General features: G+C 45.6%; 1 protein-coding gene across 2 annotated transcripts in view; it reads right to left on the reverse strand.

Moving 5' to 3' along the window:
• The window catches only part of epha4b (eph receptor A4b), a 197148-nt gene that overhangs the window by 154461 nt on the left and 26501 nt on the right, over nt 1-16186 (reverse strand). For both annotated transcript variants that reach the window (XM_046359281.1, XM_046359280.1), the window contains exons 3-5: nt 5088-5288; nt 4770-4877; nt 4110-4461 (exon numbers count right to left, since the gene is read on the reverse strand). In XM_046359281.1, the coding sequence (XP_046215237.1) occupies nt 4110-4461; nt 4770-4877; nt 5088-5288 (661 nt within the window). The remainder of the gene's footprint in view (nt 1-4109; nt 4462-4769; nt 4878-5087; nt 5289-16186) is intronic.

Raw genomic sequence — 16186 nt, forward strand, 5'->3', positions numbered from 1 at the left:
TGCAATCTCCATAGACAAACATTGGCAGTAGAATGGTCTTACTGGAGAGCTCAGTGACTTTCAACGTGACACCGTCATAGGATGCCACCTTTCCAACAAGTCAGTTCATCAAATTTCTGCCCTGCTAGAGCTGCCCCGGTCAACTGTAAGTGCTGTTATGTGAAGTGGAAACGTCTAGGAGCAACATTGGCTCAGCCGTGAGGTGGTAGGCCACACAAGCTCACAGAACAGGACAGAGTGCTGAAGCGCGTACCATGTAAAAATCAACCTGTCCACGGTTGCAATAGTCACTACTGAGTTCCAAACTGCCTCTGGAAGCAACGTCAGCACAAGAAATGTTCGTCAAGAGAGCTTCATGAAATGGGCTTCCATGGCCGAGCAGCCACACCCAAGCCTAAGATCACCATATGGCAGTCCGACGGACAAATCTGGGTTTCGTGGATGGCAGGAGAACGTTACCTGTCCCAATGCATAGTGCCAACTGTAAAGTTTGGTGGGCTAGGCCCCTTAGCTCCAGTGAAGGGAAATCTTAAAGATACAGCGTACAAAGATATTCTAGATGATTTTGTGCTTCCAACTTTGTGGCAACAGTTTGGGGATGACAATGCCCCTGTGCACAAAGTGAAGTCCATACAGAAATTGTTTGTTGAGATCGGTCGGGAAGAACTTGACTGGCCTGCACAGAGCCCTGACCTCAACCCCATCGAACAACTTTGGGATGAATTGAAACGCTGACTGCGAGCCAGGCTAATCGCCCAACATCAGCGCCAGACCTCACTAATGCTCTTGTGGCTGAATGAAAGTAAGTCCCCGCAGCAATGTTCCAACATCTAGTGGAAAGCCTTCCCAGATGAGCGGAGGCTGTTATAGCAGCAAAGGGGGGACCAACTCCATATTAATGCCCATAGGTAGTGTTTATTTGAGAGTCGTCTCCACACAAAGGTTTGTTTGCAGCATTCAGAGGGGGAAGGGCCTTGGTCGGGGAGGTGACCAAAAACCCATTGGTCACTCTGACAGAGCTCCAGAGTTCCACTGTGGAGATAGGAGAACCTTCCAGAAGGACAAACATCTCTGCAGCTCTCCACCAATCAGGGCTTTATGGTAGAGTGGCCAGACGGAAGCCACTCCTCAGTAAAAGACATGACAGCCCGCTTAAGAGTTTGCCAAAAAGGCACACAAACAACTATCAGACAATGAGAAACAAGATTCTCTGGTCTGATGAAACCAAGAGTGAACTAATTGGCCTGAATGCCAAGTGTCACATCTGGAGTAAACCTGCCAACAGTCCTACGATAAAACCTGGTGGTGGCAGCTGTGGGGATGTTTTTCAGCAGCAGAGACTAGTCAGGATCGACGGAAAGATGAACAGAGCAAAGTACAGAGAGATCCTGCTCCAGAGCGCTCAGGCCCTCAGACTGGGGCGAAGGTTCACCTTCCAACAGGACAACGACCCTAAGCACACAGTCAAGACAACGCAGGAGCGACTTTGTGACAAGTCTCTGAATGTCCTTGAGGGGTCCAGACAAAGCCCGGACATGAACCCGATCGAACATCTCTGGAGAGACCTGAAAGTAGCTGTACAGCAACGCTTGAGAGGATCTGCAGAGAAGAATGGGAGAAGCTCGAGGCTGTAATCGCTGCCAAAGGTGCTTCAACAAAGGTCTGAGTACAGGGTCTGAATACTTATATAAATGTGATTTTGAATTGTTTTCTATTTTATAAATTTGCTAATATTTCTAAAAACAGTTTTTGCTTTTTCATGAAGCGGTATTGTATGTAGATTGATGAGGGTGGAAACCGATGGAATCCGTTTTAGAATAAGGCTGTAACGCAACAAAGTGTGTCAAATTTCAAGTGGTCTGAATTCTTTCCGAATTGCACCGTATACAAAATATACCTGAGCTTTCAATGACAGACTCACCAAGTGAATCCAGGTTGAAGCTATGATCCCTTATTGACGTCTCTTGTTAAATCCACTTCAATCAGTGTAGATGAAGGGGAGGAGACCGGAGTTTTATTAAAGCCTTGGGACAACTGAGGCATGGATTGTGTATGTGTGTATGTGTGTATGTGTGTATGTGTGTATGTGTGTATGTGTGCCATTCAGGGTGAATGGGCAAGGCAAAATATTTCAGTTTCTTTGAACAGGGTAGTAGGTGTCAGGCGCACCGGTCTGTGTCAAGAACTGCAACGCTGCCGGGTTTTTCACGCTCAACATGTCTCGCATGTGTATCACGAATGGTCCACCACCCAAAGGACATCCAACCAACATGACACAACTGTGGGAAGCACTGGAGTCAACATGGCCCAGCATCCCTGTGGAACGCTTTCGACACCTCGTAGAGTCCATGACCTGACGATAGGTGTTCCTAATGTTTGGTGTACTCAGTGTATCTTACAATAGTAACAAGTAATTGTTCAAATAAAAACAAGTATATATTTGAACAAGTACTTGTTAGTATTGCATTAAAGCACAAACAAATACCTATAAAAACATACATAGCATTAACTTGGCCCTGATTGTAAAAAAAAATATATGGCCATTTTTATAGTGGGAGTGTGTCTCCGTTAACACGTGACATTGCCCAGAGGTGAAACGCCTTTGATGTGTTAGCCTGGACCTGGAGTTGCAATGAAGTTTTAACTGAGAGTTCGTAAAATAGTGTTCAGCAGTGAAACTGTGGTAATTCCAATATAGCTATCTGCCACAACGATGATCTCACAGTGAAAGGCACCCAGCACACAATAGCGGATGTGCATAAAGATGGCGGCCTTCATGCCATATTGTACATGGCTCTCGTTCCTCTTTTTTGTTTTTTTGCAGAGTATAGATGATCCCAATTTTAGAGTCAAGATGCCGGCAATTTGAAAAAGCAGATTGTGTTGATTATAGGCGCATTGATCCTTCGAACATAGCGGGTGGTGCTAAAACACAATGAAATCGCACCTCAAATTCGGCCGTCTCTCTGCACGTTCACCATCCTTCTTATTCAATTATATTCCTAGGAACTTCGGAGCACAAGGATTGGTACTGTAATCTACATTCCCAAAGGACTCGTGAGGAAGCTTGTGCATGTTCAGCTGCATCTTACCAGAGAAACAAACAGCCTACCTACATGCAGTACCACGGGGTTGAGTTATCACAACTGAGCCTAAGACAGCTCTAGCAAGGGAAGATAATGGTCAGCTGACACACACACACACACACACACACACACACACACACACACACACACACACACACACACACACACACACACACACACACACACACACACACACACACTGCACACACGCACACACACACACACACACACACACACACACACACACACACACACGCACGCACGCACGCACGCACGCACGCACGCACACACACACACACACACACACACACACACACACACACACACACACACAAACTCTCTCTCAAATCTGTGGAGTTTAACAACTTAATACTCTGCTACCTGAGGCATCCCCTCTCCTACACTTCCTCCAAATGGTACATACGCATCTTCTCGCTCGCTCAGACACTCACAAACACAAGCTGCCTCCAAGCAATTCCCGACCTTCTCTTTCATAACATTGTCCTCGCTACGTAAGGGGGTTGCCTAACACACACATACACACAAACACACACACACACACACCCATCCATCCAACAGGGGGTAGTAACCCACATACCCACAGTCGTCATCATTCCATCCCGGTAAACCACATTGTTTTCCACAACGTTGCCGTCTATCTGTATTCATATTCTGTCTGGAACAGTTTCTCCGTTCTAAGTAGAGTATTAGATCTAGATCTATCAGGACTAGGCCCAATACCAACACTTAACAAACAATACGATACCGGGCCAAGTATCGCGATACCATGGTGGGGGGAAAAAATCTGCGGCCTAGCATCCTGTTTGCCCGGACGCTTGTTCAGGTTTCCGAAAGGTTCTCCAAAAACCTGTCACTGAAATTCACACGTTCCGGCCATTATTACGAGCCGTCCTCCCCTCAGCAGCCGCCACTGGCTAGCCGATGTGTGGTTCCAAGCCCTTAAGCAACAATCCAGTTCAAGAAATGAAATGGGAGAAAAAAAGCTTGATTAAATACACTTACGTTGGCACAAGTCTTTATGCTCCTCGTACCCCGGCTTGCACACACACCTCCCGATGGGCACCAGCCAGCCCCCGTCGGCGCTACAGTACATCCTGGGGGCCTCGAACTCCTCTGACGCGTTCACACACAGCCCTCTGACCTCCACCAGGGCCGAGTCGCCCCCCGTGACGGTGTCGGGGAACTGGGCCAGGTTGAGCACGGTGAGGGGACACTTCTTGTAGAAGACACGGACAGAGACCAGAGCGATGCAGGCTCCCAGGTCCTGGAAGGCCAGGTAGAACCCCTTCTTACTCAGGTTGCTGATGTCACGCACCTCTGTGTTAAGCTTCATCACACGGTCGCCCACATCCACCTAGAGAGAGGGAAAGTAAACAGATTTAGTCAAACTTTGGCCTATTTTACAGTTCTGTTTCAGCTCGAACGGACGCAGTAGGAAAGGATGTTTATGGTCATTATTATTACGGGGATTCAGTTGCCCTCAGTATGTAAGTTGCCCTTCACTCCATGTCCAGTCAGAACTTGTTTCATCCTCCTAATGGTTAAGATAAGAATGGTTCGGGAAATCTGAGGTTAATGTTAGGATTGGGGGGTAAGGTACTCTGATCCTAGATCTGTAGTTGGAGGCAACCTCTCCCTTTGGGAGTCTGTGTTTCCACTGACCTGTGTGAAGCTCTCGTCAGCAGCGATGGTGTCTATCTTGATGTACTGACTCTCCTTGATGAACCACAGGTTGGCGTTGTTGGACTCATAGTAGAACATGTTGAACGTCTGGGAAACACACAAATGGACATTTTTGCATTTGATTTAAAAAAACGTTGCCTTTTTGTTATGCCGTAGCTCTATGCAAAACGGTTTGACCCGAAAGATCACCTCTCCAAGGTCAAGATTCGAAACGTTATGACATTTCAGTCAAACGTGGCCTTGAAGCAAGGAGTATTGAACAATTGTCGACAGAATGGAAACCATCAGCAGACAGACCTCTTTGCAGGTGCCTGGTACTCCAGGCAGGCTGTTACAGTCTCGGAGGGTGAACTTGATCTCGATGTAGACGCGCTGCGCTCCGTCGCGGGTGATGTGTCGCGTCCTCAGCCAGTTGTTCTGACTGGCCTCCATCACGTTGCACACCTGGTAGGTACGCATGGGAGTGTTCCTCTCATCCATCACACTGATCTCCTCCCACTGCAGAGAGAGAAGGGGGGTTAGAGGATTGCAGGGCGGGGGGGTATGCGTGTGTATTTAAGTGACAAAAAAACATCTGTGTACATTTAAGTAATCACGTTATAGTGCGCGCACATGCACGCGTATGCGTGTTTTCATGCATGTGCATTTGTGTGTGTGGGTGCAAGTGTGTGTGTGCGGATGCGAGTGTGTGTGTGCGGGTGTGTGTGTGTGTGTGTGTGTGTGTGTGTGTGTGTGTGTGTGTGTGTGTGTGTGTGTGTGTGTGTGTGTGTGTGTGTGTGTGTGTGTGTGTGTGTGTGTGTGTGTGTGTGTGTGTGTGTGTGTGTGTGTGTGTGTGTGTGTGTGTGTGTGAGAGAGAGTGACTTTATGTGTGTGTATGTGTATGTGTGTGTGTGTCCTTGATCTGGAGAGAGACGTAGGACAGAGCTACTTCGTCTCCCCTCATATATTGCCATCTGTTTCCACTTGTGCTCAGAGAAGTAATTCAGAACACTTCTCGCATGAGAGGGAAAACATTTCTATTCCTTCAAGGAAAGGAAAATAAACCAGTGTGGTTTCATAGAGTTTCAGGGACCAGGACCTACCAAAGAGGAAGCAGACAGCTAGGCTTAAAAACACAGTCGTGCACACGCACACACACACACAGACACACACAATGAGCCAACTCAGTATGAATCTCATTTGGGGTGAGGAGATGCACAGACCACCTTCTCAGTTCAGAGTACCAGTCTCTTTTCAGGCTCTGTATAGACTACTGACTGATGAACACATATCACATTTCAACATTCAAACCTGAGACACACACACACACACACACACACAAAGGCAACTATTTTCTGGTCAGTGCAGCTGGCTATTGCAAAACATTCCCTCTAATTTCACTCGGATGGGATGCAAATTATACTGGAGTGGAGATAGACAGGAGAGAGAGCGAGGAGAAAGACAGAGAGCGAGAGAGTGAGAGAGCGAGAGAGATAGAGGGAGAGAGAGAGAGAGAGAGAGAGAGAGAGAGAGAGAGAGAGAGAGAGAGAGAGAGAGAATGAAGGAGAAAGAGAGAGAGAGCGAGAAAGACAGAGAGAGAGAGAATGAACAAAGGAGAGGGAATGCAGGATTGAGAGAGAAAGAGAAAGACAGGGGTTTCAGACAGGCAAAGGAGAGAAAGAAAGTGAGAAAAGGACAGAGAAAGACAAGGGGGTTGTAGACTCGAAAGAAAAAGCTCAGATTTTGGGGATAATTGAACTCGACAGGTCGACAAGCCGGCAAAGGCTTGACACATTTCACCTAAAGTCTTGAGTACTAAAACAGACGGAAACAGACTCTCAGTCAGCTGCTTTTAATCCACTGGGCCTTCCACAGGACTGGCTCCTGAGCTGGGACTAGAGTAGCACAGAGGAAACAATTTAGGAGTTTGTCATAGGTAGGGCCAGGAATATTACAGACCAATTGACCTGGCCAAGGGCACCCCTATGCCCTGTGTACAGGCTATAACTACGACGATGTCATGAGTATCAGCGACATAGAAAACGAGTTGCGTTCTACTCGAGGCCAACTCTTTTCCTCACTCTCTCTCTCTCTCTCTCTCTCTCTCTCTCTCTCTCTCTCTCTCTCTCTCTCTCTCTCTCTCTCTCTCTCTCTCTCTCTCTCTCTCTCTCTCTCTCTGTCTCTCTCTCTCTCTCTCTCTCTCTCTCTCTCTCTCTCTCTCTCTCTCTCTCTCTCTCTGTCTCTCTCTCTCTCTCTCTGTATCTCTCTGTATCTCTCTCTCTGTATCTCTCTCTCTCTCTCTCTCTCTCTCTCTCTCTCTCTCTCTCTCTCTCTCTCTCTCTCTCTCTCTCTCTCGATCTCTCTCTCTCTCTCTCTCTCTCTCTCTCTCTGTATCTCTCTCTCTCTCTCTCTCTCTCTCTCTCTCTCTCTCTCTCTCTCTCTCTCTCTCTCTCGTTCTATTTCACCAGTTGGAAGAAAAAAAACAACAGATGAGGATAGAGAGAGAGAAAAACCGAGGGAGGAATGAATGCGTGTAAATTACAGACGCGGCTGTCAGCTAAACGGACCCATCTGTGTGGAGCAGGACCAGTCGGACATCACAGGAGACTGAGAGGGCATACACGGCTGTGCACACACACACACACACTGCACATAGGCACACACGTGCGGCTAGTTCCCTAGAGTGCGGTGATTATGGAGTTAAAGAGGATAGCTATTGAGGAATAAAGAGGGCTTCGTGACGTTTTGTTTATTTCCCTCGGAGCGGAGGTTGAGTGTGAGGACTACACAGACTTCCTTGCTTGTTTGTGGAGCTGTTTCCATGTGAAAGGTGATTGTCAGGCAGTTTGGTCTCGCGGCCAGGTGGGTTTCAGTACTATCTCTCTACCTAAGGACGTGCTTCACCGAAATCCGCGCCTCACCAAATCCTTTCCTCAGTTCTCTCAGTGATGAACTCTTAGTTCAATGTTCTGAAATAATAGATTAGGGCTGGGTGGTACAGTGTGTTTGACTATATACCAGTATTGATAAATCGTGATATGCAGCCTGTAATGTACATTTTTATATCCGCTGTCTCTCTCTCTCTCTCCATGCCGCTTTCCACACAGGTCTAGCCTTGTCACTCAAGGAGAGCATTTGTTGTTGCTCGACCAGGAGACACTTGCATTCAGCCTACATGGTCAATGCAGCACATGCAACAATGTTGTTTCCACTTCTTAATGTGAATCTACAAGCGTTCTATAATTACACTATTAGTTTGTGTTTCTTCCACCTGCAAACAGCTAGTTTGTGTTTTTTAAGCACGGGCTAATCAGAGGAAACGCAGCTAGCTACAGCCTGGTACCAGTGATGGTGTAGGCCTAAATCAGCATGTTGTTTGTGCAGCAGTATCTTCTAAGCTGAAGAGGATTAGGCAAATCATGAATATGTTAGCTACATGTAGTAGCTAAGAGAAAACATTTCATGTAGCCAAAGATTATAGTGTCCCCTAGGAAACACTGACCAACACTTTGGTTCCTACCCTGTCACAATAACTCCTCTCTGGCCGTTTTCTTCGTTATCATGTTAAACAACACTGTTTTCAAAGTGCCCACTATTATATTTGAACTATGGAATTATAATGATAATTGCAACATTTGGTTAAAAATAAGGCCTACATTTTTTGCCAATATCGTACAGCCCTACATGGCAGTGTGGAAATGATCTCAAATGAGTGCAGCAAATGCAGAAATGTATGAAAATGCAGAATTTTCTTGGGGGTTGAAGTTTAATTTAACAGTATAAAACCATCAGAATTTAGAAAGATTTAAGTCAATTCGAAAGAACAGTATGTGTTGCCACCCTAGGGTCACACCCTACTCATACAGCAAATGTAGAATTTGTCTTATTCAAAAACATTTAAATACCATCAAATACTGTAAGAAATTTGAAAAATACCGTAATATGATACTTTGGCCATATCGCCCAACAACAGACTATTCATTTCCAACATATAGTACAGGTAGAATCAAATGATGCTGGTCATATTCTTGATGTCTATTTTTTCTAAAAGCCTCCTCCCTCACCAGGAAATACGAGAAAATCAACCCAACGTTTAATTGAAACTAACAAGCCTATACTTTCTATCTAAACAAAATCATTCTGAAGTAATTCATATGGATGATGTGAATAAGAGAGAACTGTTTAGACAGGTTGGAGAGTTTAGCCCCTCTCTCTCAATCACCGAACACACACACACACACACACACACACACACACACACACACACACACACACACACACACACACACACACACACACACACACACACACACACACACACACACACACACACACACACACACAAACGACGCGCGCACTCAATCAGTGAACCTGTTGCTATAGCGATGGCATTTCAGTTTGACCGCTAATTAGCATTCTGGACAGAACTTTCCTCTTTGAGCGTTCTAATCCCTCGACAAATCACAACGAAGCTGGCCTGATTGCTTTGAAGCAGGGTAAAAAACCGTCACATCAGGACTCGGGTTAAACCCTTCATTGGCTTAACATAATTTCCCCCCGCAATCATCTTGTAGTTACAGATACTTATACATAATTGGCCATCAAACTCTGAAATAACATCTGTCTAAGAGACAGAGAGAGAGAGAGAGAGAGCAGAGAAAGGGGGTGCTCCCAAATATATTCATAAAGATATGGGGCCTATATTTGAACCTTTTACTGCCGTGGGCTAAATCAGGGCCGCACAGAATGTTTCTTGGTAGTCTTAAGCAAATCTACTTTGAAAGAAAAGTATACACCTCACATACATGAACTATAAGAGTTGAAATGTATTACATTTTGAGTTTGCATCTCAATATTACACTTTATATACATCACAGAAGACTGAAATATAACAAACCGTTTGACACAGAAACACTGGATTTTTGGTGGCTTTTTTGAAATAATGTTTATTAATGATGAAATAATGAAAAATATGAATAACATTCCACCCATGAGGCCACGAGGTAATTTGTCTGCAGGAAAGAGCGACAAGCAATATCATTACTGGTTGTGTTTGTTTTCTATCCTGCCGCAGAAACACAAACACCCCAGTTGTGTGATAGAAGTGGGTCGCTCTGCTCAGACTCCAGCACACATCTGGCTATGGGGCAGGCCGTACTAAGTCTGACCTGTGGGGGTCAAGTGGTGGTGGATTGAGTCAGAGAGACAGCTATCCAGCTAAGGCCATATCTTGAACGGTGGGAATGTCTGTGTGACCTCTCTGCAGGTTCAGGGGTCCGGGTTTAACTAGATAATCCCCCTTATATGAAACACAAGACCCAGAGAGACATGCTTCTCAGCACCTCAGCCCTCTGTTTATATCTCTCTCTCCCTCTCTCTGTCTCTCTCCTCCCTTTTTCTCTCCCGTTGAGAGAACTAATTTCCCATTTTCTTCTCTGTGTTAGAGAGAGAGAGAGTGAGAGAGAGAGGCGTGTGTAGCCTATAATGCGTTTTTCAGTTCCCTAGGGTTGCTGCCACATGTCAGACTCGTTGACAGCCTAAACGTCTGGTTCTTGAACGGAAGAAAAACCATGAAAAGACAAATGCATGTCAATCGTCCAGTTATTACTGGTGCTAAAGCCGGGTGTTTATCTTGCATCATTTAACTCTGAGTGTGTCGTTCTCTCCCTCTCTCATTCTCTCTCTGGGTCTTTCCATCTCACTCGCTATCTCGCTCTCCTTCTATCTGCCCTCTCTCTCACTATTTTTCTCTCTCTCTGTATCGCTCTCTCTCTCTCTCTCTCTCTCTCTCTCGCTTCTCTTTCTTTCTCCCCCCTCTACCCCTCGCTCTCTCTCCCTCTATTTCTTCGGGTGACTTCGGGCTGATGTGAGGTGAGGTGCAGGGCAATGCAGGCTAATGCAGGGTATCATCATCCCTGTCGTTATCTCCTGACGCTGTGGAGTGCCTCAACCAGCCTGTGTGTCCTATGTCACCTGAAGTAACTACTCCCCCCCCTCCCCCTACTCACCCAGTGGGTGCGAGAGCACGGGCACAAAGCAGGCGCCTTGAACCACCAAGGTGGCGTGTTAAACAGCGTGGTCTTTATTTCAAACTGTAAACCGGACCTGGGTGAAATACACATGTCCAACCGGCGACTGTTTGATTTAGCCTGCCCCGATACAAGTGGACTAATGTGATTGTCCCCAAAAAAGTGCAAACTCCACCCACCTCCAATCAATATTATACCTAAAGTATTTGAAATGCCTATTTGACCCAGGTCTGTGGTTAACATTATGCATTCAGCTAAGCATTCACGCTGGAATGAAACCCGCAGCCTTGGCGTTGCCAGCAAACAAGGCTGTAATCATACCGACTTCCTTTCAATGAAGCTGCCTTCACTGACAGAAAGAAAATACTCTAGATTTTAGCTCTCTGTCCCCTATCACTCTCTCGCTCAGCTGGTTTCTACTAACATTCCTCTGTTGTGTTCTAAAGAGGCGTGACGCTGGCATTCTGCGACTTCCTGGGCTGTTACCTTCACCGTTACGCAACTCAACCCCAGTGTTACGTAAAAAAATATTAACCCCCTCCCCAAATCGCAGTCGCCCAACAAAAAAAACGGAGCGAGCCAGCGACTATCGCATTATTTTCAGCGCAGCGGAAATAATTAGTAAATTTCCCCTCCAGACTCCAAATATAGCTATAGAACGCTTAAGAAGCCATCGCTCTAACCTCCACTGCTCTCTCTCTCCACACTGCTGCTACTGAATACACCCTGCACTCCACTCTAGACAACTCACTGATTCTAATAAAATGACTACCTCGCTGATGTCAGTGTCTCCAGCAAAGTCAGAGTTTCATGCCACGTACACCGATCCAATGCTTTCAGGTCTACATGAGCGATCCAATGCTTTCAGGTCTACACGAGCGATCCAATGCTTTCAGGTCTACACGAGCGATCCAATGCTTTCAGGTCTACACGAGCGATCCAATGCTTTCAGGTCTACACGAGCGATCCAATGCTTTCAGGTCTACACGAGCGATCCAATGCTTTCAGGTCTACACGAGCGATCCAATGCTTTCAGGTACACGAGCGATCCAATGCTTTCAGGTCTACACGAGCGATCCAATGCTTTCAGGTCTACGAGCGATCCAATGCTTTCATCCAATGCTTTCAGGTCTACACGAGCGATCCAATGCTTTCAGGTCTACACGAGCGATCCAATGCTTTCAGGTCTACACGAGCGATCCAATGCTTTCAGGTCTACACGAGCGATCCAATGCTTTCAGGTCTACACGAGCGATCCAATGCTTTCAGGTCTACACGAGCGATCCAATGCTTTCAGGTCTACACGAGCGATCCAATGCTTTCAGGTCTACACGAGCGATCCAATGCTTTCAGGTCTACACGAGCGATCCAATGCTTTCAGGTCTACACGAGCGATCCAATGCTTTCAGGTCTACACGAGCGATCCAATGCTTTCAGGTCTACACAGCGATCCAATGCTTTCAGGTCTACACGAGCGATCCAATGCTTTCAGGTCTACACGAGCGATCCAATGCTTTCAGGTCTACAGGTCTACGGCGATCCAATGCTTTCAGGTCTACACGAGCGATCCAATGCTTTCAGGTCTACACGAGCGATCCAATGCTTTCAGGTCTACACGAGCGATCCAATGCTTTCAGGTCTACACGAGCGATCCAATGCTTTCAGGTCTACACGAGCGATCCAATGCTTTCAGGTCTACACGAGCGATCCAATGCTTTCAGGTCTACACGAGCGATCCAATGCTTTCAGGTCTACACGAGCGATCCAATGCTTTCAGGTCTACACGAGCGATCCAATGCTTTCAGGTCTACAACAGGTCTACAGCGATCCAATGCTTTCAGGTCTACACGAGCGATCCAATGCTTTCAGGTCTACACGAGCGATCCAATGCTTTCAGGTCTACACGAGCGATCCAATGCTTTCAGGTCTACACGAGCGATCCAATGCTTTCAGGTCTACACGAGCGATCCAATGCTTTCAGGTCTACGAGCGACAATGCTTTCAGGCGATCCAATGCTTTCAGGTCTACACAATGAGCGATCCAATGCTTTCAGGTCTACACGAGCGATCCAATGCTTTCAGGTCTGCGATCCAATGCTTTCAGGTCTACACGAGCGATCCAATGCTTTCAGGTCTACACGAGCGATCCAATGCTTTCAGGTCTACACGAGCGATCCAATGCTTTCAGGTCTACACGAGCGATCCAATGCTTTCAGGTCTACACGAGCGATCCAATGCTTTCAGGTCTACACGAGCGATCCAATGCTTTCAGGTCTACACGAGCGATCCAATGCTTTCAGGTCTACACGAGCGATCCAATGCTTTCAGGTCTACACGAGCGATCCAATGCTTTCAGGTCTACACGAGCGATCCAATGCTTTCAGGTCTACACGAGCGATCCAATGCTTTCAGGTCTACACGAGCGCCTATTGTCGTGATTAGTGCATTGTTATTTTCGTCAACAAAACAATTGTGACAAAAACATTAGTCAAACACCTGTTTCTCAGTCGCAATTGATGAGACCATAACGAAATAGATTCCGACAAAAACTATAACCTAAACTAAAATTATTTTTTGACGAGACAAAATGATCTCTGTGACTAAAATCTGACTACTAGGTGGACTGGACAATGTTGTTTTGGAGAGATCTATCTCAAGGCCATCAGACTGTTAAACAGCCACCACTAACATTGAGTGGCTGCTGCCAACATACTGACTCAACTCCAGCCACTTTAATAATGGAAATGGATGGAAATTGATGTAAAAATGTATCACTAGCCACTTTAAACAATGGCACTTAATATGATGTTTACATACCCTACATTACTCATCTCATATGTGTATGTATATACTGTACTCATTTAAACTGCTGCGTCTTGCTGCATCTACTGCATCTTGCCATCTTTATGTAATACATGTATCACAGGCCACTTTAAACTATGCCACTTTGTTTACATACCCTACATTACTCATCTCATGTGTATATAATGTACTCTATACCATCTACTGCATCTTGACTATGCCGTTCTGTACCATCACTCATTCATATATCTTTATGTACATATTCTTTATCCCTTTACACTTGTGTGTACAAAGGTAGTAGTTGTGGAATTGTTAGGTTAGATTACTCGTTGGTTATTATTGCATTGTCGGAACTAGAAGCACAAGCATTTCGCTACACTCGCATTAAAATCTGCTAACCATGTGTATGTGACAAATAAAATTGGATTTGATTGGCACTTGAGAGCTTTTCGGTGATAAGCACAATTCATATTAGCAGCACAGACGCGCAGCTCAGTTCTGTTCAGAAGTGGGAAGGATGTGGCACATCAGCTGGTGAGCTGCGGGGGAGCAAGGGATGAGTGTGGCCAGACAAGGTCCCCGCTCCAGCTCTGCCTCCGATTATACACGTCGCACAGGCAACTCTCTTGCTTCACGTTAGCTAACCAGTCACCGTCAGACTTCTGGTTAGCTACCCTTTGCCTGTTTCAATTTGAAAAAACAAAAGCAGAATTGAGCTCAAAAGTGGAGAAAAAAACGGTCTATGTGTTTTCTATCCCTTGAGTACGTAGGTTATAGAAAAGTAGTTTGTCTTTGAATTTGTCGTCTCGCTCAACCCTCCCACTTCTCCCGCTGCATTTCACATACGGGCTCGGGAGCCAACGTAGCCAAGACTCCCTCTTTTCCCCAGAGAAAAACGGCTTGATTTTAGCCCTTATGCTACTGTTGAAAAGACATGATACCGGCGTTACATTTTTGACATCCATACAGCATATCGCGGGCTATTCTAAAACTCGGCTACTTGCAGACCGGACCATTAACCATTTGTCAAGGCTACACTTTGTCATGTTACTTCATTAGCTAGCTATAGCTAACAACCTGCGGCTCATTCAGCAGGACACAACGTTTTGGAACGTGTTGAATAAGGAATGACGGCGGCTCTACTCATGGAATTTTTATCGGCAACATCTGAGAATGTTTTTCAACTGAACGGAGCCATGGGAACATTATCAGTAGCATATATGCAAATATTTGTTGGCACAATGAAAACTGATAGAAAACTATTTATTGACTCAATTCCTCATGTCACTACGCTATGTCTGACTGGGTAAATAACTTTATTTGCAGTTCATGTGGACCCAATGACTCAGACTTGAGCACTTGGACCAGGACTCGAGCACTGGGACTCAGACTACAGCCACAGGGACTCGTGACTTGACTCGTGACTCGAGCACAGGGGACTTGGTACTCGAGGTTTAGTGACTTGACTCGTGACTCGAGCACAGGGGACTTGGGACTCGAGGTTTAGTGACTTGACTCGTGACTCGAGCACAGGGGACTTGGTACTCGAGGTTTAGTGACTTGACTCGTGACTCGAGCACAGGGGACTTGGTACTCGAGGTTTAGTGACTTGACTCGTGACTCGAGCAAAGGGGACTTGGTACTCGAGGTTTAGTGACTTGACTCATCACTCGAGCACAGGGGACTTGGTACTCGAGGTTTAGTGACTCGACTACATCACTGGTCGAAATAGTCATTAGCTCCCGTTCGAAGTCATTAGCCCCCGTTTGACTTTTATTCTGATCATAGAGCTCTAATCATGGAATTCCGAACGCGTCATGTGTCTACACCTACATTTAAATGTGTCTGCCGTGTCCGGACTCCCTATTCCCACGCTATATTCAAATGTCAGTATGCATTCTACAAATGGTGGAACAGGCAAAATATGATAACACAACAACTGATGGCAGTTGCTAACTACTGTAGCTAACTAGCCAGCTAGCCTCTGTAGCTAGCAAGCAAAGCTAAAGAGATTGCAAACGGGTTAGCATAACTATAGCCAAACTTAATATATTGTTTCTAAATATTAGCTAGCTGGCTAGCATTTATGAGGCCACCAAACACGTTACGCACATGAACATATCTCCTCCAACGTTATAATGACAAAGTGCCTCTCGGACCCAAAACATACGTTTTCTGGAGGAATTTCCATGGCAAGATCATTCTTATATAATATAATATTATTCTTATGTACTGTATATGTGTATCCATTGTCTGCTGTTGGGAAGAGAATATAATATGCTATGAATTAAAATGTGTAGACCAAATGTATGTATGTGCACATGGAAGTGAGTGATTCATGTTTACTATAGGTTAATGAGGCAATACAAATGTGATGTGACTAAAATGTGACAACAATGAAAGGGCATTTAGTTGACTAAAATGGCCCTCTGTTTTCGTCATTTTGACAATAACTAGACTAAATCATTATTTAAATGACAAAAATGAGGCTAACATGCTGACCAGACTGGGCGTCCGCCATCGCTCGCTTGTTGATTTTGTCAATCCACACCAGACGCGATCAGGACACGCAGGTTGAAATATCAA

Source organism: Oncorhynchus gorbuscha, linkage group LG08 (assembly GCF_021184085.1).
Source record: "Oncorhynchus gorbuscha isolate QuinsamMale2020 ecotype Even-year linkage group LG08, OgorEven_v1.0, whole genome shotgun sequence".
NCBI lineage: Eukaryota > Metazoa > Chordata > Actinopteri > Salmoniformes > Salmonidae > Oncorhynchus > Oncorhynchus gorbuscha.